Below are 26,286 nucleotides of genomic sequence, written 5' to 3'. Positions count from 1 at the left end.
ATGTAGAGACTGCTCACTCGGCAAGCCAAACTCAGTAACAAGGCCCCCTGAACCAGCAGTGAGTCACGCCGCCAATAAGCCAGTAGCACCCAGACCAAGACTTCACCACTGCATAGCACATCTCAGCCCTCCGAGTGCTCTAGCCTCAGAACACCACCCCGAACCTCAGTCACTGGCCGAGGCATACTTAGGTCAAGCGCCTCGTTTGTCGACATCTTTGTTAGCTCGAGGCATGCAAACTGATGGGAAAAGGCCCCTAATATGCCCTGAAATACAAGCCAGCCCTATTGTGTAAATCTTACCTCTAGCAGTTCTCGAAATTCGGCATGATTACGTGGTTTATTGCTTCAAACAACCTGGCAAACCCACTCAAGTGTTCAGTGTGTTGTCTAAAAGCAGCAGCACGGCTCTCAAAATCAGGCTACCATGCAGCTTCAAACTAAGAACCAATTTATGGACATGGATGGGTATTTCGCTCTAGAGGTGTTGAAAGATAGGATGCGATCCTGAAGTTGCTTTATATCGCGTGTGTGCTTTCTTTCTCCAGGTTTGACTTGGGAAAGGATCAAGTCCATTGGCCAAGTATAATTGCCCTTCTTGGGAAGTGATCCAATGTGGTCATGAAGAGGTGTTTCCTGTTGTTTCAATAAATGTACAATATCTCACACCTGTAATCCAGCAAGATATTGGAGTGTGAATGGCATAGTTGACAGCCGTGCAAAGTCGACAAGGTTAGCTTGGTGTTATGATACATTATCTGTCTATAGACACATAAAACCAGCCCTCGACGTGCTGGCAGAAGAAGAAATATGTAATGAAATGCTATGCCGCACTATTCTGGTCAGCCTTGTGTAAACGGACCCCTCTTCACCATGAAAATGAAGCAACAAAAAAAACAAAAAAGAAGAAACACAATAAAAGACTCAAGGAAACAATAATAGCTATATAGCGGCCCATTATCTACCCACCCCTGATATCCCCCTAAACACCCCAATACCCCTCCCCCAGCCCAACTCCTCCTCCCTCCCTCCCCCACAACCCACTAACAACAACCAACGACCTCTCCACAACAAGCACCTAACTCGCATGTGTCGGCGTCGTAACCGTCACGACCTGTTCTTCTCCCTCCTCTCTCGGCTCCAGGGTATGCGCAATCCTCGTCTCAACCCTGACCACCCCCCTCCTCTGCTGCTGATGCTCCCCAGCCTCAAGATCCCCATCCCCACTACCAGCAGTAATCGTCGTCACAACAGGCTGAAACCTCGCCGGACTCGGCAAAGGCAATTGACTCCCCGACCTAGGATTCCCAACCCAGACCTGCGTATCAAACTCAACATTGGAAGCCTGATGCCCCACGTCCCAGGGCTCCGCTACATCCTCGCTCCCAACGTCAACCACTTTTTTCTCTTCAATGGGACTAGTAGTGGTCTTTTTCTTTGGGAGGACGGTAGAAAGTCGAGATGGGAGGGGCGTGGCGTTGAGTGGTATGGCGGTTGCCATCAGAAAAGGATTCCGTCCCGTTGGGGGGCAGGTAGAAGTGGAAGAAGAAGAAGGAAAGTGCGGGTTGTTGTAATGATCGATTTCCTCTGCTGTTAGATCTGGCCAGGGGTTGTTGTTGCTGGTACTTTTTTCCTTGACGAGCAAAGAGGTTGACCGGGAAGAGGTGGAATTGCTATGGTGCTCCGCGGTGGGGAGGATAGATCCCTTTCTTGAACTGTTGTTGGACATACCCGTCGTGGTCGTCGACCGGCGGCGGGACGCGATGAAAGAGGATGCGTTTTCGCGGATGGGGCGGAGGAAGGAGGACCACCATGATGCTCTTGAGTTGCTGGTCGAATTGCCCCTTGAAGAGGAGGGGCTGGGGTACAACGGGATCTCTTCTCGTAACTTAGGGAAGATGTACCCCAACCCAAGGAAGAGAAGGCCCCGGCGGTAAGAGTTGAGGGCCTCGGGGGTGGTGCCAAAGGGGATGAATAGCAAGATGCCCGTGACTTCGGGGATGAAGCTGATGCTCAGCTGTTGAAAGTTCATGTACTCTGATGTGGTGAACGAGACAAACCACTGGTTGAAGGGGTCGGGACCATAGTGGAAGGAGGCAAAGTCATAAGACAAGTCCCATGGGCTCCCCACCTTTAGGTTTCTAACGAAAAAGATGAGGATGAGCGGGAGGACGACGACGATGACGGTGAGGGTCAGAAAGTAAAGCTTCTTGCGGACGCGGGATTGGCGCGCGGCGGCGACGCTGTCGCGGGATTGCATCACTTTATTGGACGCGCGCATGATGAGGCGGTAGCGGTAAAAGGTGAGGCCTGTGATGTTTGTTAGGATGTGTACAAAGTGGCAGAAGGGGAAGAAAACCTACAAGCCATGATGGCCGCCCCAATAGAGAATATCGGCGTAGGCAAAATGAAAAACACCAAGAAGACCCAGTTCGGAAAGTAGTAAACCCCACACCCGACCAGTGTCGATACATTATACCGGCCCACCGCGACGAAGTAGGTGAGAATCATCTGCACCGCCGGCACCGTAAAGATGACCGCCGCCGAAATAATCCTGTTGCGTCTCCTCTCCTTGGACGTCAAGGCAGTAGCTCTGTTCATAGCCACCTTGCTCGCCAATCCCCGCATGATCTCAAAGAGACAGATGTTGAAGGCCGTGTCGAGAGCAAACTTGAGGTATGTCTGAATGTCACACCACCCGTAGCCAGCAAACCACTCCTCCACGTTGTCGTCTCGCCAGATGAGGGCATTGACGACGGCGAAGAAGTTGAGGATCATGGTGATGACGCAGAGGACGGTGCCGGCGAACTCGCCGCTGCGGAAGAGGAGACGGGCTGGGACCCAGGTGATGAAGAGGGAGGCGAGGCCGAGGAAGACGCGGAAGAAGAGGTTCACTTGGAGGGATGGGTAGGTGTAGGGCTCGTCGGGGCCGATCCTCTCTTCCGGGGTTGTTGTGAAGCCATAGAGAGACCATTTGTTGAAGCCTGGCGTGGCGAGTTCCTCTGGTGTTGGGGGTGCCATGTTCCAACTTGTGCTGCCGGTGCTCGCGAGGGAGGTTCCTGGTCTGGTGAGGTTGTTGAGTGATGTTCTTGACGGTCAAGGCTGAGAGTGATGGTATTCCGCAAAGCGATCTTGGCGATGATGACGAAGAGGTAAGAGTAGAGGTCAAGATCTCAGTCAAGCTGTGAAAGTAGTAGATCTGGATAAAGAAAAGAGTAAAGGAACAAGATCGGCTGCCATGTGGTGCAACCGGCAGGACGGTTATGTGCGTGCCATGGGCTATTCAGTTATTCGGTGTGTTGGCCATCTTATTGACTTATTCGCGAACCGAGCTCCTTATTGTGATAAAAGTGGTGGTGAAGTTGCAAAGTGGGAGCTTGAGACCGCCATGTTGTGTCTATTGATCTATTCAGAGTCTATTCAGACCCAAAAGTGGGCAGCTTTCAGGAGCTGAAAAGGGGTCTCGGCCTGGCATCAACAAAGACCGGTGGGCCAGCTCCTGGACCTAGATCCATGACATGAAGCTGTGGTTCCCGGCATCTAAATTTACTTCTGATCAATTGGCAGGGAACATGCGACTCATCATCGAGAATCATCAATTGGCCATGATGTTGTTTGCTGATGATGTCTCTCCAGCACGGAGTATCGCCGAGGTGGTGGTGCCTATGAATTGGTCAGCCCCGTTTTTGCTTATTGTGTGAAAGATCAGGTGTGGGTTTTATTGAGACTCGACTGAATAAGAAGACTTTCTACCCAGCAGAGCAAGTCGGTCGCATGATGCTCCGCAAGTGAGAGAAGAGTGAGAGAGATAGTAAGAGTGAGCAGAGGAGGAAGATGAATCCCAAAAAGGAAGGAGTCAGGGGTATGACACCGCTCGGGCTAACCCTGGAACCCACGGAGCACCTGGGAGTTCGGCAGCTCAGCTCCACAGCTTCGACGCACGGTCCCCCACGCGCGCCGTTTGACGCGACCGTGGACCTGGACAGGGGTTTGAGTGAAGAACCCACAACACGATATCGATAGCGCTGATATCACTCTGAAACCAAAAACTGCATTCCATCCAGATCATCCCCGCCATCTTCATATCAAACCAGTCACCAGCCACAGCCCAACATGTCTGCCTTCCTCCGCTCCGTCTCCCGCGCCGCCGCCCGCCCCCAGGTGGCTGCTGCCCGTGCCTTCTCCTCCACCCCCCAGCGCCCCTATGCCAAAATCACCATCGTCGGCAACCTCGCCGACACCCCCGACCTCCGCGCCAGCAACAACGGCAAAGAGTACCTCCGCTACGCCGTAGCCTCCAACAGCGGGTCTGGCGAGAACAAGAAGACCAGCTGGTTCAACATCACCGTCTTCCCCACCAGCACCAACGCCCGTGATTTCTACCTGTCTCTCGAGAAGGGGACCATGGTCTTGGTCGAGGGCCAGGCGTCTATCGACACGTACGAGGATGCCGAGGGCAAGCCCGTCAGAACTTTGGGTGTTGTGCAGCGTACGTCTATCTTTCTTTTCTCGCCTCTTCTGCAAAAACTAATGCCGGTTTGTCAAACATAGGCGCCCTTGAGGTTCTTCGCCGCCCCGCCAACCGCGATGCTCCGGCTGAGGAGTAGGCGCAGTAAGGCACAGTCTAGAAAGCTATGATATGGATGAGCGGGCTCTATGTGATGATATGATGTGTTCTGGAATGGATGGATGCGATCTGCGCAAGGTAGACTGGGGGCTCAAATATTTCTCCGCTGTGTGTACATTCTGGCTGGTTGAAAAGCCATGCCTGTCAGAGACAGGCAAGTGGGCTGGAGGCGGCCTTGTATAACTACCAACCAATTGTGATACCGTTTTTTTTTTCTTTTTGTCAGATTCAATTGAAACTACGATGAACACGCATTCGACCTGCACGTATAATAGGCTCGCTTGCAACAGTGATTTTATTCCCGAGCAAAGCAGAGACGTTGTCACTGTCGAGGTGAAAATCATTGGGCGCAAACATCGAGGTGGCCCGAGCGCTTATCGCATCCCGGCACTCCTTATCAGTTATTTTTCCAGAGATTCAATTCCCAACCGCCCACCTTTGCGCCGAATATCGTGACGCCGCCCCCCCGTCTTCCATTCTTTTGTTCTCTACGGTAGCTAATCGCCAAGGCTGGGCGCACCCTTCAAGATGATGACGAAGCTCTGGCTTCCACAGGGCCTCGGCCGAACACCAGTTGGCCGTTCGGTGCAGCTAAGGAGGGCCTTTGCGACAGTGGGGGATGTTGCCGCCAGGTCAGTTTGCGCGCGCGCCTGTGTGTCTAGACGAATGCTAACATAAATACACCAACAGACCATTCGATGTCATCGTCGTTGGTGGCGGCCACGCAGGCGCCGAGGCCAGCGCAGCCGCAGCCCGAGCAGGAGCCCGCACCGCCCTCGTCACACCCAGCCTCGAGAACCTGGGAGTATGCTCCTGTAACCCGAGTTTCGGCGGGATCGGAAAGGGGACAATTCTCCGAGAGATCGACGCGCTTGACGGGTTGGCTGGGAGGATAATCGACAAGGCTGGCTTGCAGTTTCGGGTGCTGAACAGGAGGAAAGGACCGGCAGTGTGGGGACCGCGAGCGCAGATCGACCGGGCGTTGTACAAGAAACATATGAGGGAGGAGTTGACAAACTACAAGGACCTGGAGGTGGTCACCGGCAAGGTGGAGGATATCATTGTCTCCGACGCTGGTCTGACCGAAGAAGAGAGGGCAGAGGGCGCAAGGAGCAAGATTACTGGTGTGAGGCTAGAGTCAGGGGAGGTATTACCGGCAAGGTCGGTGGTTATTACAACAGGAACATTCCTAGGAGGCGAAATCCACATCGGCCTCGAAGCCTACCCGTCAGGTAGAATGGGCGAGGAAGCCACCTTTGGCCTTAGCAAATCCCTGCGCGAAGCAGGCTTCAAGCTCGGCCGTCTCAAAACAGGCACGCCACCACGCCTAGCCAAGGGCAGCATCAACTGGGACATTCTCGAAGAACAGCTCGGCGATGACCCCCCCATGCCCTTCAGCTACCTCAACGACAAGGTCGACGTCGACGGCCACCAGCTCAAATGCCACGCCACCTACACCAACCACTCCACCCACGACATCGTTCGCGCCAACCTCGACAGAACCATCCACATCCGCGAGACGGTCAAAGGGCCGCGGTACTGCCCCTCCCTCGAGTCCAAAATCATCCGCTTCGGCCACAAAGACTCCCACATCGTCTGGCTCGAGCCCGAAGGCTTCGACAACGAGGTCATCTACCCCAACGGCCTCTCCATGACCATCCCCGCCGACGCCCAAGAAGCCCTCCTCCGCACCATCCGCGGCCTCGAGAACGTGACGATGCTCCAGCCCGGCTACGGCGTCGAATACGACTACGTCGACCCCCGCTCTCTAAAACGCACCCTCGAAACAAAGCACATCTCGGGCCTCTTTCTCGCCGGCCAAATCAACGGCACGACCGGCTACGAGGAAGCCGCCGGCCAGGGCGTCATCGCTGGCATCAACGCCGGCCGAACAGCCCTCAACCTCCCGTCCGTATCCCTCTCCCGGTTCGACGCCTACATCGGCATAATGATCGACGACCTCGTCACCAAGGGCGTGTCGGAACCATACAGGATGTTCACCTCCCGAAGCGAATTCCGCCTCCGCACCCGGTCAGACAACGCAGATGCAAGACTCACACCCCTAGGCCACTCCTGGGGTGTCATCTCCCCCTCCCGCTGGGAAAGTTACCTCGAAACCTCGTCCTCTTCTACAGCCCTATACTCCCTCCTCGAAAGCACGATTTTGCCATCCCCGCAGTGGACAACCACCCACCCGCTCCCACAAACAAACTCCGATATCAACGGGGTCAAGGTGTCAGGTATACAAATGCTTCGCAAAATCTACGAGCACGCCACCACCACCAACCTCTCGTCGTCTTCCTCCCCTCCCCCTTTGTCATCTTCTGTCTCTGCATTGGAACCCACCCTCGCCGCAGTAGGGGAATTCCCCCCCAAAACCCAAGAGAGGGTCGCGATCGAGGCGGTGTACGAGCCGTTTGTCAAGTTTCAGCTTGCCGAGGCGGCCAGGGCGGTGAGGGATGAGCATCTTTTGCTGCCGACCGATCTCGATTACACCACCGTTACTGGGTTGAGCATAGCTGAACAGACAAAGCTGAACGAGACGCGGCCGGAAAGCATAGGGCAGGCGAGGAGGGTGGAGGGCGTGACGCCGAATGGGGTCGTGATGTTGTTGCGGCATGTGAGGAGACGGGTGGGGGGGATTACCAACGGGGGTGGGGGAAGGGGAGCAAGGCGCTGGATTTGGAACTGCCCGGCCTTCAGGAAGGGGAGGATATGGGGGCTGTGGAGGGAGGGTTAGGGTTGGGGAGATGAAGGGTTGAAGGAAGGTAGGAAAGAAAAGGGTGTTTGTAGGATATTGTATATATCGGTTGCTGAGGAATTAAAAGCAAGGCATCGGTTCGGATGGGTGGGCTAGATGGGAAGAAAACATGGCGTCGGCGTTTTTTTTTTCTCTTTTTTTTTGGGGGGGGTTTCGAATCTTGTATATAACATGACAACAATACAAGCAACTGTAAACGAAAATTCAACTTTTTAATGTAGTTCACGGTCTATATACAAGAATGCTCCACAAGGGCAAAGCAAGGCTAATGCTCGCAATAGGGATATGTACAATACTCACGAAAACCCCCTAAACTCCCTGCCCCATCTCGCCAAACACACAGAGCACACACATCATCCACCTAACCCTCCCTCTCCTTCCTCCCCAACTGCCTCACCCTCATCTTCTCCCCCAACACCCTTCTCTCTCAGAGTTACTTCTTCTTCCCCTCCTCCTCCCCCACCACAACCTCCTTCTCCTTTTTGCTCTCCGGCTGCGTCAGAATCTTGACCGCATCCTTGCTGAACACATAACTCGCGCCCGACCAAACCGTCGTCGTGGCGACAATGTACCTATCATCCCAAATCATCAGCAATTTAACCCCCTCTTCCCAGAAAAGAAACTTACTGCAAAACCGTCAACGACTGACTAAAATCAACAGCCGTGACAACAGGAGCCACCGTCGTCAACCCCATCAGCCCCAACTGCAAAAACGTATTGAACTTGCTAATCAACGTCGGCCTCACCTCCGCGCTCGGCAGGCTAAAATCCCAGTATCTTGCCATCGTCTTGGGAGGAGGCAGCGAGATCCAGCGGTAGTAAATTGCCGAGATGGCGAGGGCGACGTCCCGGCCCAGGATGAGGACTGCTAGCCATACTGTTGTTTCCTCCATTATTAGCTCATGTTATCACGTTTTAGTCCCTGAAACCAGGCTACCGCATGAAAAAAAGGGGGGGGCAACCAAAACCGGGTTAAAATTGGAAGCAACAAGAAAAGGGGAACCAAAAAAAAAAAAAAGAAGAAAAGAAAAGACTCACCAGGCAACAACCCCTTCATCCCCAACGCCACAACCAAAACCGTCATCAACATCTTGTCCGCCATCGGATCAATCACCGTCCCCACCACAGTCTGCAACTTCCACCTCCTCGCGATCCACCCGTCAAGCGCATCGCTGACACCCGCGTAGGCAAACAGCCCCAGAGCGAGGGCGTGCTGATCGTGTAGGATGGCATAGCCGATAAAGGGGCTTGCGATGATCCGAGAAAACGTCAGAATATTCGGGACAGTATAAATATTCTCCTTTTGCGGCACGATAGCAGCCGGCAGCTTGGACTGGAGCTTTTTCGTTAGGGTGGAGGGATGAAGGATTTTGGGGATTTTGGATCTGTTGAGATGTTAGTTAAGGGGGTAACCAAAAAGAAGGGGAGGGGGCGGAGGGGGGGGTTTACTCTTTTGTCCGGAGCGGGGGGGAGGACATGGTGAATGTTCGAAATAGCAGGTTGCTCGATTGATACGATGCTGACCTTGTCGGCGGCGGTGGTGGCGGTTGTTGACCTGATACAACAGCCGAAACCCTCCTCTGTAACGCAATGCTCGACAGCCCTCTCACTGCCAGAAACGGACTCGTCGACGATAACCTCGCCACAACACCACCACCACCTCTCTCGAGACCCCTGAAGCTGTAAGAAATCATAATTCCTTCCTTTTTTCGTCTGTTCTCTCGTCAGTCTTGAATTTGACTTTCGGGAAATATGCTTTTCGGGTAAGGTAACTGACAAGGGCAGGGTACTGTCCCTGATATGTGTCTGAGAGAGAGACAGCCCGAGTACCGTATGTGACTTTACACAGTAGCTCCAACGCAAAAAAAAAACAACAAAAAAAAAACAAAAAACAATCCAAACCACACACCCGTCCGTTGTTCTTGTCGTTTCGTTTCGTTTCGTTTCGTTCCGGCCCCGTCCCGTCGGTAAACCTCTTTTTTGACTTTTTCCTATCCCCTGAATTCCCGTATCGTTGGGAAAAGCCAATTAACAGGGTCGTTTTCCCCCACCCCCACAAAGCTCAAGGTTTGAACCGTCGGATGATGGGTAGAGAGAGACTGCCCCCTGGCCAGCGCAAATGATTGCTCGCGCGCGCAAAAAACTTGGAGACTGTCGTCTGATGTAGATAGGTAGGTAGGCAGGTTGTTCCCTCAAAAGAAAAGGAATGAGGGACCGGCTTCAAAAAGGCCTCAAGGTTAATGTCGTGGTTTAAAAAAATAAAATAAAAAGATGATGCGGGTCAAAAGAGAGAGCGCGCAACAACCCCCCAAAAAAAACCCGACCTGCCGTTGATATCTCCTCCTGCTTCACCTTCCCTCGTTGTCGTCACAGCCAAGACTTTTTCCAACACAACAACCACTCAAACTCGCCCTCTCTGTTCCTGTCCTGATTAGCTCAATAAAACAAACGAAATCGTTGCGAGGCCGATAGTAACAAATGCCCAAGTCACCTCGTCAGACCATAAGGAAATTCCTGCTCTTTGCGATCGGGATGCATGTGCATTTCCTTGATGGAGCCATAAAGCACAGACCATGTCTGTGCACCAGTCTGTCGGCCGGCGGCCAAGCCGGCCGCCGGCCGACTACATCCGTTAGAGCGGGGCCCGTCATGTCGGCAGGTTTCGCCCGATGACCGTCCGATGACGTTGGTGGAACAAATGTCTGAGCACGATTGCGCGCCCAACACACAAAGACTCATCACCTCCTTCACACACGGCACCAGAGGGGAGGGGAACGGGAGGCTTCTCGCTGAAACTGTGATTGAGACTATAGGATCCGATCTATCTGTGTGTAGACAAAGTAGTACTGTTTCTTATTTTTGTTTTCCCTCGCCCCAGAAACGAAAATAACCAACTCGCACTCTATAAGCAAGAATAAATATCAATCAGGGAGAGACGCCGGGTATCCCTTTGCAAGTAACGCATTGTTCTCCGTCACGCCCATCCGGAGATCCGAACCTGAAGAAAAAAACTGCCCAAAACGAAATATAAGCAAGAAAAGATACATAGTATCGCTGCCACTGCGGTGTGGGCTCGGGACTCCCTCATGCTAGGGTCAGCTCGCAAGACCCTCCAATTGCTCCCCTAACAGTGGTGTGTGTGTGTGTAGTGTGCTTGAGCTCCTCCATGCGCAACAAGCTTGCAAAAAGCAAAGTATCCATCCCCAACTCTGTTCGTCCAGTCCAACTCCAACAACTCCAACCACTTCTCAAAAGCAATGGTGCCGTCCCTCCCTGATTGTCAATGCAGTCATGCAGTCATAGAGTCATGCAGTCGTGCAGTCATGTAGTCATGTAATCATCATCAGCACTAGGTGCTGGAGGGAGGAAGGTGGTTGCTGTCAGGTGTCTGTGGGAGATGCTGGTTGTTGTTTTCAAGATAGTCCACCAGAATCTGTCCTGGATAGGCCATGTCCCCCTCCGCATAGGCCATGTCCCTAGCCTCATAGGCCCCGTCTGCCCCATCATAGGACCCGTTCCGCGACGGATACGTTCCTTCTTGTCCGGGGTAGGCATTCTGATCCATGGCGTGCGACCCATACTGCATGCTGGGGAAGTGATGGGGCTGGTACATGGGAGAGTGGTAGTCTACAGCCATGCCAGCGCCATAGTTGTCGCCAAATGGGGCATCCGGAACACCGCCATAATCTTCGGCTTGAGTCTGCAAGGCTGGATGACCAACCAGCGAGCTCCTCGGCTCTTGACCACCAACGTCCTGAGCCTGCTGGCCTGTGCTGCCCAGAGTGTAAGCATCCTGTCGGTAGTCGGGAGAATGAGGGTTGCTGTGATCCTGCATGGGGTAGTTGACCATGTCAAGTGCTGGGGGTTGCTCGTGCATCCCGGCCTGCATCCTGGCCTGCATGCCGTTAGGAGCCAGACCGTGGGGAGGCGTGTCGTGGGGAGCCAGAGCAAAAGGAGGCATGTTGTGGGGAGCCAGAGGAGGAGGAGGAGGAGGAGGAGGCATGCCGTGGGGAACCAGACCAGGAGGAGGCATGCCGTGGGGGACCAGACCATAGTGGGGGTGAAAAACGGCCGCGCCCGGCGGGTTCGCGATCAAAGCCTGGTGATAGGCTAGTTGTTGACGCATTGGTTCATACATGGGCTCGAAGAGCCCCAGATCGTCCATGTAAAAGAAGCGGAAGTTACTTTGGAGCAGCTCTTGTCGGGGGAAGCAGTCACGAATGTGAGCGTGTTGATAGGGGGTGCTGTAAAGCCCGGACGCATAGTCTTCCATGCTCATGTAAGTGACCAGCTGCAGATGCAATTTTTCCGACTCGAAACTCATGGTTCGCTTGATCAGACCTCCCTTTTTGAAGGGATAGCCCCCAACCAGCGAGCCTATCAGCTTCTGCATGCCCATCTCGCCTTCGTGTGGGACCTTTTTTCCATTCGCCAGCTCGATAACCCTGCCGGCGGCAGCCTCTCGGTTTCCAGCGCCGTGACCCCGTATGTTCTGCGTGTTGTTGCGGGCAGAGCTGGGTGCCTTTTTGGTGATTCCGCCGGTGGTGATTTCGCCGGTTTCCGCCTTCTTCGCTGCCTTCTTATTCCTGCCGTTGGATTGGCGATCGATCTCACGGTAAACGAGCCAATTATGTTGGATGCGGCTAGGACTCCAGTCCCGGCCGTCAGTCCAGCGCTTGATGCCCGAGGTATTCAGGTCATAGAGAAACACATTGCCGCTTCGGATGACTTCGTCGCGCTCTTTGTCGTGAGGGCGCCGCGGAATCATACTGAGGTGACCACGGAGAGCAGCCTCCACGATGGCAAGCGCGTTGCCGGTATCTGGTATGAAGCCTGTCCATGTGGGCTCCAATGGCACCACGGGCGATGATGTGCTAGATGCGCGACTCGACATTGTACGAGCTGTGGGGTGGAAATTGGAACGGTAAGAAGGTATGGAAAGGTGAAGGTTGTAGGAGGGAGAAATGAGAGAGGCCTATTAATTATAGAGATGGAAAAGACCAGCCTAAGTGATGGCAGCAGCCAACGACACCGAACGACAGCAGTAGGAAGTGGGTACGTGTTCAGTGGTAAGTGGGAATGTGGTAAGCGGGGGGTGGTGAGTGGTGGCGGGGGTGGTGAGTGGTGATTGCCTACATAGCGCCGAACTAAAAAGACCTTTGGGGGAGACAGTAAGTGGAGTGGTGAGTGCCTACACAGTGCCGAACCGAAAAGATTAGGAGGGGGAAACGGGACTGGAAGGAGAAAGCACCGCTTGAAGGCGCTGGCACTGTACACACCCCAGAGTTCATCCGCTGCACCGTCGGACGATGCAAACTGAATCTTTATGAATTGGCTTTCGGACATGCAGGTAATAAAGGATTTGGGTTTCCATCTATCATGAATACTATCCAATATCAAGTATCAACCGCCCACTTGTCACAGATGCTGCTGAGAATGTCTCTCCACGAGCCTGCCCAGAGCAGGCATCGTCTGCTACAGTGCGCACCTATCTGCCTGTGCGGGTCAACTACCTAGGTACCTAGGTAGGCTATCGGAACTCCCAACCAGGCAGCGGGGCGTCCGGACTGTCCGCTGAGCGAGGATCGAGGGGCCTTGCTCGATCGTATTCCCCCCGCCCGTCTTGGTCGTTTCGGCCCTTTCGGTTTCGCCCTCGCTTTGGCCTCTGCTGCGGGCGCGTGCGTTGATAAGATTGGCGTGCCTTTTGCGCTGGCAGGGTGTCGACGGAACAGAAGAGCTCGAGGGGAGCGCCTTCATATAGGTATCTCGGTATTCTACAAACTCGACTATGTTGCCTTTGGCCTTCGGACGAACGAGCAAAAGGGAGATGGCGTCAAGCTTCTTTGCGAAAGCTCAGGATCAAGCTTCTGCGTCCCGTCCCTACCGCCTACCCGTAGTTCTCTGCAGAAGGGTTTCTCTTGCTTGTCAGACATCCCTGGCATCTTTATTGACTTTCAGGAACCTGAAGTATATTGTATTCTTGACGGGTTCCTTGCGTTAGTCACTGCCATGAGGTGCTGACCGAGCTTGAAGATGGGTTTCCTGTCTCCCTGTGATGGCCTCCTTTTGTCGGCCCAGATGGCCGGCGATTACCAAAAGCCCAAATTCAGATACGAGGCAGTGGACTATGCTGTCTTGGTCGTAAGGTGGCATTATTCGATCATTTCCAGGGCACCATCGGTCGGGACAGCACGGTGACGTAAGATGGGCATACCCGGGCTGTATTGGCGTCGTTCCATCTGGATCACGCCGTCGTCTGGAACACAAGGCGGAGACTGGCCAGCTATTACGACCCCTGTCTGCCAGACCTCATGGGGATGCTGGACGGGATGAGAAGCCTGGCGGCTTTGTGACTCCGTTGATAATTTCAGGGACAAATTTCAGCCGTTCCCATCGCAAAACCCAAATCGAATGCCTGCTGTCGCAAGTGCTCGGGGGTGGAGATGGAGGCCGAACTTGGATCCCTGACTAGTGTAAAGCTTATTTCGACGTCTACACGTCGAGCTCCACTCGAGGTTGGGTGCGGTGTACCCCACCAAGCGGAGCCCAGGTACTTTGGTACTTTGGTGGAGGGCCGACTTCCAGTTTCCAATGCGCCTGCTTTTCAGCCTCTTGCGCCCTTTGGAGCCAGCCCGAGTGGGTCTGGGAGTTTACCTATCTGCGCCCGCTGTCCCCCGCCTGATAGGCCCTATCACTGGAAGTGACATGTGTTTGCCCATCGGGCACTTTGCGCATCAAGCTGAATATTGAATTGAGCCTCACGTACGTGATCAACATGGCTGCCTTCCAACGGCCATGGCGGGAGCACCATGAAGGATGGAGGGAGTTGTTGCTCAAAGCTTAAACCTGCGAGACAGTACCTACCTGGTAAGAAACACTCAGCCATCACGGTTTGTCATGTGTAGTCTTCGACACTCAAGACAGCTTGAAAATTTGGGCAAGCCTTGCTAACAACACCTTTGTTGAAAGGCAGCCAGGTATCCTCGCGCCCGGTCGTGTTGCCCTGGTTGCACTTTGCGATGGTTGATCGCTACACAGCCTAACACATCGCAAGGAAAGGTTGCAATTCATACGATTCCAAACCTAATCCACACTGTTTTGGTGGACCGTTCTACCTACTAACGTACCGTTGAAAGAGTTTCATCAACAACACGCTTTCCACGGGACGCTCCGTGAGGCAGGTCCCTAGCAGACTGTTTCTTTCAACGCCACCTAACCTAACATGTTGTTCAGCATATCCGCTACCAGATTCAGAGAGTATATGTCCTAGACCAGGGCAGCTAGGTAGACAATCACAGCAGCGTGGAATGCGAACTAGCCGATTCTACCTCTTGCAGAATGAGCCTTTACAATCAGGCAGATCAAACAGCATCTGGCAGTTGCAGTTCTGGTCACTATTCCGAATGCTCTTCTCCAATCAAAAGACGAGGGAGGGAGATATGGCCATCAAGGAAACAGCATGGCCACCTATCAAGTGCTCTACTGTCGTTGAGTGTCAAAGGATATGATTCCAACAAGGTCAGTTTTAATTAACTTTGCCATCGTGGAGAACCGTCTCGTTTCATTCTGTTGCTCCACGAGGAAATAGACAACATCGGCTCCAAAGCGGATGGAAGATCAAGATACATTTCAAGTCTAGTATCACAAATATCTTTGCCTGTGTTCGCATTGCAGGAAACGGGGTGATTCAGGTCATACATGGATTGCTGTCATGGAGAAAAAGTGGGTCTGCCCCTTTTTTTAAGTAAATAGTGGCTGGTTGGCGGGACAACCCATGATCCACCCATGTCTTGAATCCTCACTTCCTGAGAAGCCTGATGCCATGGGGAATTTTCCTTGCACCTCGATCATCAAGACTTTTGCGGATAATTCATTCAAGTGGTTAGAAAAGACTTTAGCTCCAAATGGCAGATTCTGCGATTAAATAATAGAGTTTCTCATATCGACCCTGACCTATGCTAATTCCAAGGCAATAAAACATCTTCATTGTAAAATCATGGGTAAAAGCATGGCCGGAGCTTGCTGTACTTGCTGTGACTGAAGGCTGGTAAGCGTGGTATTTTTAGCTGTTAACTGGTCCATTTATATGTCTGGAGCACTTCCTTTTTCGGAGACATGGGTGGAGCACCACGAGGTCCTGCCTCCTGTGGGCCACCACAGTCAAAGGTATCTTGTAAAGCACCCACGTTCAATCCTCTCCACACTCCGTCGCCCCCGACCAAAAGAAATGAGCCCCAAACTTGTAGAGAAATATTCTGTCTACCCCAAGAAGTCGTGGCGCTGTAGTCCAAAAATCTGCAATGCTCACCCCCTGTGCTCAAACAAATTACGGCCAAACAACAGACATGGACCCAAAACACGCCTCCCTTTACCGTGACTGCTCCTCTCCCCATCTTCCACCTCGCGCCAAGTTGCCTCCTCTCCTGACACGCCCATATCATCCAATCCCTATTCCAATCACATATACACACAACGCCTCTTTTGAGACTTATTCTCACCCAAATCCCCCTTGGCCAAAGCCGTCGTCAAAACGAGCCCTCGACATCCCATAAGCTCCTGTTCAAAACCGCGGTGGTAATGTCTCATCTCGTCCCGAACGTCGAAAAGGCCCTCTGTCCAGAACTCTCTCCCCAATAACGATTTCCGGAAGCCTAACCGTTACCGAGGTAACCCCCCAGACCGGAAAAATCCATCTGCTCCTCGGTCCCGAGATTTTCCCCAAAATCTGCCAGCTGGTAGGTCGTGAGCCACTCGCTCTCCTCTGTATGCCGCCCCCAGTCGTCACCCGCCCACCTGCCCAAGCTGGATGTGCTCACAAATCCAGCCATCGAGCTAGTCTTCTTCGAGTATCTTCTTAGCCGCGCTAGCTGCCCCATAAGGCTGTTCCATAGCCTCGTCCTCAAGGCCAGAGCCTCATCCTCAAGGCAAGAGCCCGCGGCAGGCAATCGTAATCGTGAACTTCAACCAAACCCCTCCGTGCCAGGGATGTTCAAGCTTCACTGTGCGTGCCATGTTCCCCAAACGCACCAGCCTAATCGCCCTGTCGCCACGAGCTGTTCACCAGCATCTCGCCGGATCCGGTTCTGCTCTCATGGCGCTCCCTCCGCGCATGCAATCATCTTCGTGATCTTCATGTCTCCTATCAAAGTCAGCGACTGGCATATCGCCTAATCCCATATCACGAGCTGATTACCATCATGACACGGCCCAGGCTCCGGCTCTGATGGTACCCACAGCATGCTCCACCGCCCGCGCCCACCCTAGGTTGAAGCCGTCACCAAAACAACGTTCAAAAAACACATGTACTCACCCTCAAGATTCTCATGCGCGCGCCGTCCGCCTATTTCCCAACAACGAAGTGGACACCCTCCTGTGAAGACAAACTCTGCTTGATTAGACTTCAGTGACATTGACTCCACCCCCCCACCGCCTATAACAAGGCATCGAGACTCCCTCATGTACCTCTGTAAATCGTGCTCACGCAGAAACAGAGTTTTTCAGTTGTTGATACAGTATCATCGTCACCACACAACAGGTGAATCACCTCCATGCCAACATGGCCAACAATCGTAGAGCCAATAAAGCCCCATGATATCGCATACCCCCACTGAACCTAATCTGTCAGTTAAACCACGGCACCAACCCCCCTTCACTCCCCGGCATCCCAAACCTCTCCCCCGGCATAACCATCGGCACGGGCACAACCTTCTCAAACGCCTCCCAGCTGTCACCCCCGGCCAGTGATGACTCAACAGGGAAAATAACGCCACACTCCCTAAACACCCAACCCACCGGTCCGTCGTTAGCCATGGTCTTTCCTTAACCAAGTCCATCGCCCCATCAACAAAACACACCCCTCAAGCCACCCCCCAACAAAGCACGGTCACTTCCCCCTGACAAAACCCAAAACACAAAGCACGTACCAGTTCCGACAGTTCAGTCTCACCCCACCGCCAACCTTCTCCCTCGTCAGCCGCCCCCTACCATCATCACGTTAGTCACACGCACCCACGACAACGACACCCACATCCAGCCATATGCTCCCAAACTTACCAAGCACTCTCCGAAAGGTTCCCACTTCCCAGATACACCCACCCACGCCTCCCTCCCCCCCGGCCCACAAACGCCACCTTGGAATGCATTACGACTCCCTCCCTCCTCGATCGACAGTCACGCAGCACCTTCCTCGGAAAGCCCGACGCCTTCCACCACTTTTCCTGAAAGCATATCGTTCCGGCGCCCTAATCCACAATGTCAGCAGTCACGCGAAGCATCCGAAAACCTTCGACATGCAGCCACATACGTCTCTCCCTCCCTTGCTGGTCACAATCGTCCTCTCCGAAGGGTAGTACACCCTAACATGATCCAACACGTCATCGTCAGACACTTTCTTGTGCGCCGGGGTTCGGGTTGATAATTCCTTGAGGCCAGAGTCGCCTGTGTGTTTGTCAGTAACCTTGGGACGACCCGTAATCCAAACAAAACAAGTCGTCATCGTTGCCGTCGTTGTCGTCGTTGTCGTGATGAATGTATCATGAAGCAAGTCGACCTACCTTGACAGGCGTAATAGAGCGAGTTGATCACGCTACTATTCACAGAACCGAGCGAAGAGCACTGCACAACCTTCATTAGATCTTCATCTAGGTCTACAAGGTGGAAGGGGGAGACGACATACCACGTAATCGAGCTCGATGGGGTCACTGGACGCGAGACCGAGAGCGGCGACTGCCCGACCGAGGCCAGGGTATCCTACATCAGACCGTTAGCCATCACCACCAACCTTGAGCCGCATCACCGATCATCGGCCATATAGATGGCCATCGCCAGACCTGGACGAGCAACACTCACCAGTCCTTTTCCAAGCCTCATCCGTGGTATGAGAGCCGACACTAGAAGCAGTTAGCTACCTATGCTATCATCCTTGATGATTTCCTCTTCTTTTTCTAAAAGGAATCATTTTTTGCTTCGATGATGTGGTAAAAAGACTAGGTAGAAAGCGAAATGTACCAGTGAAAGAGTGTGAATGTTGAACAGAACGTAAGCAATACTGTTTCCTGATCCCTGAATATAACCTCAAACTGGGGGGTTGATGCAACCGGGACTTGTGAACGAGGAAAACACATCCCAAATTGCTGGCCAGCCTGCTTCCCGATGACTTTCCCAGACTCTACACATCCACTCTGGCGTCCACTTGGGCACCTCCCCAATTTCCTTTACTCTCTCAGCCCTTTCTATCTCTCAATCACCACCAGCTCTCTCCATTCATTTTGTTTTTCTCCGCCCATGTGGCCGCTTGGCACAGGAGTCCATGTCTCCATCTTCAGGCCAGACAAGTGTTGCCTGTGACGTAACAAGTGATCGCCGGGTAGAAGAAGATAGTGAGACGGTAAGAGGTTACAAGACGGGCGCGAGAAGAATAACAAGAGCAAAAAAGAAGCGAGGAATCAACAACAAGCCCCCGTCTTTACCCCCAAGACTACATTTGTCGTGTACCACTTGGCCTTCCACAAACCGCCAGTCATCATGACCCGACATTCCCATGCTGTCATGGGAAAAACAAAACCTCCGGAAGCTGTCTACCACCAGGTAGCTTACCCAGGCAACCAGCTGGAAGACATATGCAATGCTTCAAGACGGAAACTACCCGCAATGCAAAAAAAAAAAAAAAAAAAAAAAAAAAAAAAAAAAAGGCTGACAAAAACACAGATACAAAACCAGGTACTCACATGGTATGAACAAAGCCATATCTCCTCGTCTCCGAAAAGTCATAGCTCCGCAAGCTATTGATCAACAACGGATCCACCCCCTGAGCCATCAGAAAATACACCAGATCCTCGCCAAAGGAGCCGAGCCCGCCCCCCTGAACCGCGTCTCTCTCCTCCGTGTTCTTGAACTTGGGGAGGTCAATAAGGAAGACCATCTACGAAACCCGTGTTAGTAACCTCATGATCCGATTATACAGCCAGGTGGTCCAAAAACAGGACATGACGACCCCAAAACACACAATCACATCAACTCTTACATTTTCCATCGTCCCCGTCTCCCCCCAGTCATACGACATGAAATTTCCCGTCGGAACCACAACCCTCAAATAACCCTCATACTTGAGCAGCATCAGCTTCGAATGCATCGCACCCACAGCCTGCATGGTCGGAAAACAAAACCGGATCCTGCTCTTTGGGACATTATTTCTCATCTCGTTCTTCTAAAAAAATCATATCTTGGTAAGTATGAACGGGGTCCTGGTCCATTCCGGTGTGTGTGGGGATATATATATGTATGTATATATCTTACCTGCGCCTCACTCTTCGCAAAAGCAATCAGATACAGCTTAGTCCTTGAGATATCAATCTTGGACAGCATCCAATGCTCATCCCACTGAAACGAGCTGATAACGGCCAGCTCGAGAATATCCTTCTGAAGGACTTCTTCAATCTTGACATCGTCGCCAGCCCGCGGGTAGCTTGGGTAGATCCAAGTCTTCTTGATGACGCCGCGGGGATATGGGAGGGTTTGAACTTGATGACTGGTCGGAGATGACCTGGGTGGAAGGATACGGTTGGAATTACTGTGAGTGCTGTCACTGACTGATTTTTCGACTGCATTTGCTAACCCCCATGGGCTCCCATGACTGCCCCCTGAGCTATCCATCCCTCTTGAACTGGCCTTGACTGCTGGAGATAAAGAGCCAGTATCGTTCTTATCCCCTCGACCCTTGCTGTGGGAAAAAATCCCCTCGTCACCCAACATTCTCGGGATCTGAGTCGACCGGGTGTCCAAACTGGAATACGGAGCCGGCGCCTCAAGTGATGCCTTTCTCTTCCTCTGGGCAAGTCGAGCAAGTCTTTCCTCCTCCATCTTCTTCCTGTCCAACCCGAGCGCCGAGAGGCCCGTTGCTAACGCCTGAGAGGCTGTAGGAGTATCAGATTGCTGTGAGGCAGAAGTCGAGGTCGTCATGACTGCGGGGACAGGCTGGTCCCGATCCTGGGTATCCTCACCACCAGATCGACTTGGTCCAGCAGTGTCCCCGGCGGCTGGTGACTCATCATCAAGGGTCAGGTCGATGGTCTCGTGTTTCCTTGGAGTATTGGTACGTCGCGAACCTGGGTCCTGGCCGAGGGAGAGAGCGATGGCGATGCGAAGGTCCTCATCCTCGGAGTCGCTTCCGCCGAGGTCGATGACCTGCCTTTCTTCCGACATGTTCGGTGTGGCAGAAGTGAGAGGGAAAATGAGGATTAAAAGGGAAGAAGATGAGAGGCTGGAAACTTCTCAAGTATATGCCTTGTTTTTTTTTTTTTTTTTTGGGTTTGTGAGTTGCGTGGCGATATAGTGTGCTCAGGTGTAAAGTAAAGGGTCGGGGATGAAGTCAATAGGTACCGGGTAGGTGAAATATCTCGTTGGCGGTCGCGATGTAACTGCTTTCCCTCTCAAATGTGAGCAGCCGAGTCGTAAATGCTAACACACCGACTCCAGTGTCCTTTTCGTCAACACTGCAGCTTGAATGAGGTCGAGGTTCAGGCTTGCAAAGAAAAACAAAGGTCTAATTGGGCTTGGGAATGAGTTTGAGGCTCACTGAGTATCTGTGGTTGCTTTGTCCTCACGTCCCTCAATGTGGGGGGCTGTTTCCTTTTTGGGAGGGGAAGATGTTTGGTATGTGTGACGTGGATCGCGATTCAGTAAATCGAGGCAGGGACAACTGGCAGGGGAGCAAACGACGCGCGCTCACGTGACCTTCCCCGACATATCACCCGCTCAAGAAAACAGAGAGGGAAGAAGGTGTGTCACCAACGGTCATTTTGGCGTTGCAATCAGAATCTCATCCAAGAACAGAAAATATTGTTGAGTCTCAAACTCAAGATGTGGGCTTAGGAGGCTGAACTTTGGCTACACCGTTTTACACCCTATGGCCAGCAGTCAGGCCTGCCGACATCTTGAACTAGCCTTCAAGACAGCTGTCAATGTCACAAATTCCAATTCTCTATAGTCTAATCTCACCGGGAACTAGCATCGCCTCATTTCACGTGTCAGCCTTCTGTTCCCATACCTAATAACCCTAACCCTGAAGAACCCCCCTTGTTCTCAGAGACAAACAATATGAAAATCGAGGAGAAGCGAGCAAAGATGTGTGAATATATGGAGTATCACCAACCAAACACCCATCATAATCCATCAAACATCAATACATACAACATCAGGGTATCTCCAATAACTCTAGCCCGCCACCATAACCAAGCAACAATACTCCAGCCTTGCTACAAGTCAAACAACACCAAAATCCACCGTCATCAGCACTTCTTTTTACTCTCACCGTGTACAAAATATCATATCCTATCCCTTTCCCGACCCATCCCATCCAATCCTATCTTGTCATCATATCCATTATTCATTTCCAATCCCAAAACCAACCACCATCGCACCCCCCATCACCTAAAACTCTTAAAATTCTTATGCGCCAACGGACTCGTAATCCCCAAGCCCGACCCCCCTCCTCCCACCCGCACATGCCCATGCCCATGATAACGCCCCCCTTTCCCTGTCCCCTCCCTTTCCCTAACCCTCCCTCCACCACCACCCCTCACCGGATGCCCAGTCGTAACATTCGCACAAAACGAACAAATGTAAATTGACGTCTCCGTCGCATTCACACACCGTTCATGCAAGTTCATCTCACACGATTGACTGCCTCCATGTTAGCAACCCACACACCCTTTCATCATCACATAAAATCTTCAAAAGGAACAAACATACCACTGAACCAACAGCTCATTCCTCCCCACTTCCACCCTCCCACAAACGCACCTCATCCCCCCTCCCCTCTCCCCCGTCGGCGTCGGCAGACTCCCCTCCGTCATGCTAGCCGGACTCAAGCTACTATTATTATAACTCCCCCTGTAACCCCCCTGCTGATGATTCCCAAAACTCGCACTCCCCGACCCCCCCACCCCCGAAAAGGACCTCCTCACCTTTGGCGCAGAACTCGGCGGCCACTGCCCGCTCCGCTGCCGTGCCTCCCTGACCTTTTGCAGCTCACTGATCGCGTCTCCGGCCACTTTTCCCGTGGGCGTGAGGTCATTCACATTCACCACCGTCTCCCCATCGCTATCATCATCCTGGTGTTGGAAGCTAGCGCTGTACGACGAGCCGGTATGAGACGCCCGGTGAAAAGGATGGACAATCGAGGGTTTTACCGGATCTGGGAGCGCAAAAGAGGTGTTTCTGCTAGGAATGATAATCGGGCCTTCGTCATCGGTAGAGGAAGAGTCATCTTCCTCGTCGGAAGGAGTCCACCTCCTACGTTGGCTGCCGTCTTGGGAGCCCTGGCGCTTTTTTGCACTGGTTGGCTCTTCTGTTTCTACAACGACTGTGGTTTCCACTCTTGCTCTGCCGTTGGCATCAATGGTAAACTTCGCTTGGGTTCGCATTCTTGGACCCGAGGTCTCTGGGATGGATGTCAAGCTGGAAAGTCGGGAGTGTTGCTGGCTTTTCAGGGGAGATGTCCTTCCACTTGGACGGGAAGGTTGGCTTATAATCGGCCGGTTGGCACCTACGCCAGCGTTGCTCACCAGTTGTGATTGTGGACGAGGAGCTGGGGCAAGAGTGGGCAGCGCTGGTCGGCTCGACTGCTTCTTCCCTCTATTTTCGCTGAAGCTTCGCGAGAGGCCAGGTCGTCCAACCGACTTGATTGGTGAGCTAGCCAGAGCTCGGTCTGGTCTGCTTGAAGGCACGGTCCTCGTGCTTGACGAACGACGAAGCTCGCCTCGGGATGTTGTCACTATTCTTTGCGCTGATGGTGCCCTGCTCGTTGGCTGGACAAAGTCTTGACTCGTTTGACGGCGAGGTGCGATAGGGACTTGCATAGATTGGTCATGAGAGATGGCATCCATGTTGGCTGACTGCGGCCGGCTGAAGATGAGCCCGGGATTTACCGCGCCGCCGCTACTGTTCATTCCAAAGTTGTCTTCCATGGTCGTGGAATAATCAACCGCGAACATGGCTTGTTCGGGGGCTGAAGTTACGAGGGCAGGCATGGGCGCCTGTGATATAAGGGGAGCTTGGTGATTTCCAGTAGTAACATGACCGTTTTCGTGACCGACCATGGCGTCCTGTGCCTGCATCAGATTGGCATTTGCCCAGTCGACTGGGGTGAGAGGTTGATGTGTCTGGTTTTGGAACATATCGCCACCATTGGCGCCATTGGCACTGAAATCAACTTCCATTCCTCCCATGTTGGGATCCTGGTCCCAAAACGACCGCTGTGGTGCATATCCTGGACCGGCGGCCGGTGCTGATAAGGGATAAGAAAACATGTCGCCAGGGTTGGTCACGAAGTTGCCCATTTGTGGCTGGGCAGTCGCCAAAAAGTCTGGGTGGCCGTAGCCCTGATCATTCTGCATGGCGGACGTATCGAGTTTGGGAGCGAGTTTCCGTTCACCCTTCCGGCCAGAGGGCGGCGGGGTTGCTGTTTGTCCCTGAGATTGCTCAACCACTGTTCCACGCCGCACCTTCTTTGAAGTCCTCTCAGCTGTATCTGAATTTCGGCTGGCGGGAGTTAACTGTTGAAAGGTTGGGGTTGATAGTTGGCTCGGAGAAGATCGTAGGATCTCGGACGGTTCCACAGACGGTAGCTGCAAGTTGGTGGTGGGCGAAAACGTTTCCCCAGTAGACAACGTCCGTTTGCGGGCCGAACCAAGGTATGGGGTTGCTGGACCAAAATCGGGAAAGGGATGCTGGCTGTCCCTCAGGTTCCCCGGGGTCGAGTTGAAGACGGAGTAATCCTCGGCAAAATGAGGAGTCCAGCCTCCAGGCTCGTCGAATCGTCCCGCGTTGTTCTTTGGTGTTTCGAAACGAGGACTCGGGAAAATCGATAATGTTGGTGTTTGTTTAGGGGTGGGCGGCTGAGCGTCTGGGTCGCCAAAGCTGCAGGCACCTGAGATCAGCACGGAAACATACATACCTTCCACCGACTCAAGGGAGGGAGTATGGGAGCGCACCTGGAAACTGGCTGATCCCCACTCATAGCAGATTCAAATTTCTCTCAATGTATTTTTTCATGGGCCGAGCGCTCTAGTAAGAATCCACCGGCGTTGCTTCGGACGTCCAAGGTGCTCGGGTAGAGTGGCAATATAGGCAGATTCGAGATGGAGAGGCTCTTGTTGGACGAGCGGGAAGGAAGGATAGGTGTGCGGGACACGGGATAGATGATACGGCGTGTATTCGTCAATTTATCAGGGCCCAATGTCCATGTTCATAAGGGGTATCCAAGCGTCGTCGACATTCGTTTCGTAAGCAAAGTAAACATTAAAATCTGGCATCCCAGGGGCACGGTCAGTAAACAGCTTTTCGAGGTTGTCTGCGCGGGGCCAAAGAGACATCAAGGCTTGTTGTAAGGAAACGGGGCCAAGCTACCAAGCAGTTCTGAGCATAACCGTCAATCGTCAGAGAGGAGGGAAACGAAACAGGACAAGAAACCCTTGACAAGCCCGGTGAAGGAGCACAGCGCGGATATATCTCTTTCTCAATCCCTGGGGGCCGGGAAATGCAAAAGCCTGGTTGGAACAAAATGTACCGAGATATATTATTGTCGGGTCTGTGCTGAGGGCGAGTGGATTTGCTTGCGAGGGGCCCTGGAGGCCCTGGTTGGCGGCACGGGTTGCCCCCTGCTCACGTTCACAGCAGCGATCAACTGAGCTCTTTTCAAGAGAGACTCTGGCGATACTCGCTGGGACGGCGGCAATTCAGACAAACACCAGCAGTCTGCGACACAAGACGTACTCTGTGCCTCAAAGGTTGCGTGCGAGGTTGGACCGGGGCGGTAGCTAACTGAGAGGTCAGTCAGTACATAGATCGGTGTGCAGTTCAGCAAGCCATCAGACAGTGGGGGTACAGGATGGATAGCCTGAATGTCGAGGGAAGGTGCTGCAGTGCATCAGGCATGCAAGCCTCCAATATCCAATTATCAGGTACCCGAGCCCTTGATGAGACGAAGTCTTCCCCGCTCCGGCTTTAGTGCCGACATGCTTGCTGCAGTCCGAGGCCGAGACTGCGCATCGGCAGGCTGGCCACTGCATGTGTAGAAATGAGAGAGAGCGGTGGAATTCGTCCTTCGGTCTGCATGTCAGAGGGGGTACCCAATTCGTCAGGACTGATCTGGATATCGAATCCGATACCTATTCGATCGACATCACCGGAAGGAGAAAAAAAGAGGCACACAGATATCTGGCACGATATCAAGCCAAATGAGTCAATTGAGAAAGGACCCCTGTCGGCAGCCTGCTTGGAAGTGGGCTTCTGGCTGAAGTTGGTGGTGAACAAGAAGGTCAAGTCAGCAGCTGGAGACATGGGCAGGGTGGAGATCACAGCCTAGGCACGTGGTGGGGTACCTATTCCATCATCGATCTTCTTTTCCCCATCTTCATAAGTCTTGCTATTCAACAGGTCAAACATCAAATAACTCTGATCTCATTGCAGCAATCGAAAGATTTCGGCCAAACTCCTCCAAAAGAGAGAAAGCATAGTCCCAACAGCGCCCGCAGACGCAGCCGGCAAAGAACATTCCCAACCCTGGACTCGTGATCGTCTTTGCTTCCCAACCATGAACCCCCCAAAAAGGAGAGACCAATCCAATCAATTGACATCCCATGACAATCCAGTGGCAATCGCTGGGTTCCTGCATTGGTATTTGCAGCTGCAAAAATCGGCGCATAATCGGTGCTGTCACTGCTGTACCTGGAAAACACACCCACCACCACCGCAGCTCAAGCCTCACTGAGCAGCAAGCGGTAATTAAACACAACCCCCAGGTTTCCAAACTCTGTCCGACTCCGGTTCTCTCAATTAATTTTCTTCTCCCACTTGGATATTCCACCCGTCCCTGACGTCGTCAAGTTCATGCAAAACCC

The 26,286-nt window shown here is 52.9% G+C and overlaps 7 protein-coding genes across 7 annotated transcripts; 2 read left to right on the top strand and 5 right to left on the bottom strand.

The window, feature by feature from the left end:
• Positions 1 to 1,073: 1,073 nt before the first annotated feature.
• On the bottom strand, positions 1,074 to 6,214 carry STE3 (a-factor receptor). Its single transcript, XM_062950523.1, has 2 exons — positions 2,363 to 6,214; positions 1,074 to 2,309 (listed from the first exon to the last, which is right to left on the bottom strand). Exons 1-2 carry the CDS (start codon positions 3,018 to 3,020, stop codon positions 1,078 to 1,080), a joined length of 1,890 nt encoding a protein of 629 aa, XP_062796546.1. The 5' UTR covers positions 3,021 to 6,214; the 3' UTR covers positions 1,074 to 1,077.
• On the top strand, positions 3,848 to 4,606 carry RIM1 (ssDNA-binding protein, mitochondrial; the record flags this gene model as incomplete). Its single annotated transcript, XM_062950522.1, has 2 exons — positions 3,848 to 4,488; positions 4,551 to 4,606. The coding sequence occupies exons 1-2, from the start codon at positions 4,113 to 4,115 to the stop codon at positions 4,604 to 4,606; spliced, it is 432 nt and encodes a 143-aa protein (XP_062796547.1). The 5' UTR covers positions 3,848 to 4,112.
• MTO1 (Mitochondrial Translation Optimization) lies at positions 5,155 to 7,520 on the top strand (the record flags this gene model as incomplete). The annotated part of the gene is made up of 2 exons (XM_062950521.1): positions 5,155 to 5,258; positions 5,317 to 7,520. The coding sequence occupies 2 exons, from the start codon at positions 5,155 to 5,157 to the stop codon at positions 7,364 to 7,366; spliced, it is 2,154 nt and encodes a 717-aa protein (XP_062796545.1). The 3' UTR covers positions 7,367 to 7,520.
• A 58-nt stretch (positions 7,521 to 7,578) lies between these two features.
• On the bottom strand, positions 7,579 to 9,902 carry QC764_709040 (uncharacterized protein). Its single transcript, XM_062950520.1, is given in 5 exon segments — positions 7,579 to 7,959; positions 8,015 to 8,264; positions 8,426 to 8,772; positions 8,837 to 9,258; positions 9,272 to 9,902. 4 exon segments carry the CDS (start codon positions 9,079 to 9,081, stop codon positions 7,821 to 7,823), a joined length of 981 nt encoding a protein of 326 aa, XP_062796544.1. The 5' UTR covers positions 9,082 to 9,258; positions 9,272 to 9,902; the 3' UTR covers positions 7,579 to 7,820.
• Positions 9,903 to 10,736: 834 nt separating this feature from the next.
• TOS9 (Gluconate transport-inducing protein required for gluconate-H+ symport) lies at positions 10,737 to 12,281 on the bottom strand (the record flags this gene model as incomplete). Its single annotated transcript, XM_062950519.1, has 1 exon — positions 10,737 to 12,281. One exon carries the CDS (start codon positions 12,279 to 12,281, stop codon positions 10,737 to 10,739), a length of 1,545 nt encoding a protein of 514 aa, XP_062796543.1.
• A 3,137-nt stretch (positions 12,282 to 15,418) lies between these two features.
• QC764_709020 (uncharacterized protein) lies at positions 15,419 to 21,176 on the bottom strand. The gene is made up of 9 exons (XM_062950518.1): positions 19,682 to 21,176; positions 19,410 to 19,592; positions 19,114 to 19,307; positions 18,236 to 18,276; positions 18,063 to 18,136; positions 17,691 to 17,777; positions 17,441 to 17,628; positions 17,311 to 17,367; positions 15,419 to 17,162 (listed from the first exon to the last, which is right to left on the bottom strand). Exons 1-9 carry the CDS (start codon positions 20,585 to 20,587, stop codon positions 17,009 to 17,011), a joined length of 1,884 nt encoding a protein of 627 aa, XP_062796542.1. The 5' UTR covers positions 20,588 to 21,176; the 3' UTR covers positions 15,419 to 17,008.
• A 634-nt stretch (positions 21,177 to 21,810) lies between these two features.
• Positions 21,811 to 25,640, bottom strand: QC764_709010 (uncharacterized protein; the record flags this gene model as incomplete). Its single annotated transcript, XM_062950517.1, has 5 exons — positions 25,261 to 25,640; positions 24,794 to 25,207; positions 24,379 to 24,692; positions 22,136 to 24,304; positions 21,811 to 22,066 (listed from the first exon to the last, which is right to left on the bottom strand). Exons 3-5 carry the CDS (start codon positions 24,402 to 24,404, stop codon positions 21,811 to 21,813), a joined length of 2,451 nt encoding a protein of 816 aa, XP_062796541.1. The 5' UTR covers positions 24,405 to 24,692; positions 24,794 to 25,207; positions 25,261 to 25,640.
• Between the last annotated feature and the right edge of the window lie 646 nt (positions 25,641 to 26,286).

Source organism: Podospora pseudoanserina, assembly GCF_035222485.1.
Source record: "Podospora pseudoanserina strain CBS 124.78 chromosome 7 map unlocalized CBS124.78p_7, whole genome shotgun sequence".
In the NCBI taxonomy this organism is placed as follows: domain Eukaryota; kingdom Fungi; phylum Ascomycota; class Sordariomycetes; order Sordariales; family Podosporaceae; genus Podospora; species Podospora pseudoanserina.
The sequence above is the reverse complement of the archived record's forward strand: the minus strand, read 5'-3'. Positions and strand labels throughout refer to the sequence as shown.

Excerpts from the sequence above, each read along its gene's own strand:
- STE3 (XM_062950523.1), bottom strand. The coding sequence starts at position 3,020 with ATGGCACCCCCAACACCAGAGGAACTCGCCACGCCAGGCTTCAACAAA. Across the intron at positions 2,310-2,362 it reads TGGGGCGGCCATCATGGCTT|GCCTCACCTTTTACCGCTAC; the intron begins GTAGGTTTTCTT and ends CAAACATCACAG.
- QC764_709040 (XM_062950520.1), bottom strand. The coding sequence starts at position 9,081 with ATGATTTCTTACAGCTTCAGGGGTCTCGAGAGAGGTGGTGGTGGTGTT. Across the intron at positions 8,773-8,836 it reads CCCCCGCTCCGGACAAAAGA|ATCCAAAATCCCCAAAATCC; the intron begins GTAAACCCCCCC and ends ACATCTCAACAG. Across the intron at positions 8,265-8,425 it reads GATGAAGGGGTTGTTGCCTG|TATGGCTAGCAGTCCTCATC; the intron begins GTGAGTCTTTTC and ends AGGAAACAACAG.
- QC764_709020 (XM_062950518.1), bottom strand. The coding sequence starts at position 20,587 with ATGTCGGAAGAAAGGCAGGTCATCGACCTCGGCGGAAGCGACTCCGAG. Across the intron at positions 18,277-19,113 it reads TATGGCTTTGTTCATACCAT|TGTCGGCTCTCATACCACGG; the intron begins GTGAGTACCTGG and ends AACTGCTTCTAG. Across the intron at positions 17,629-17,690 it reads CCAGCAAGGGAGGGAGAGAC|GGCGCCGGAACGATATGCTT; the intron begins GTATGTGGCTGC and ends ATTGTGGATTAG.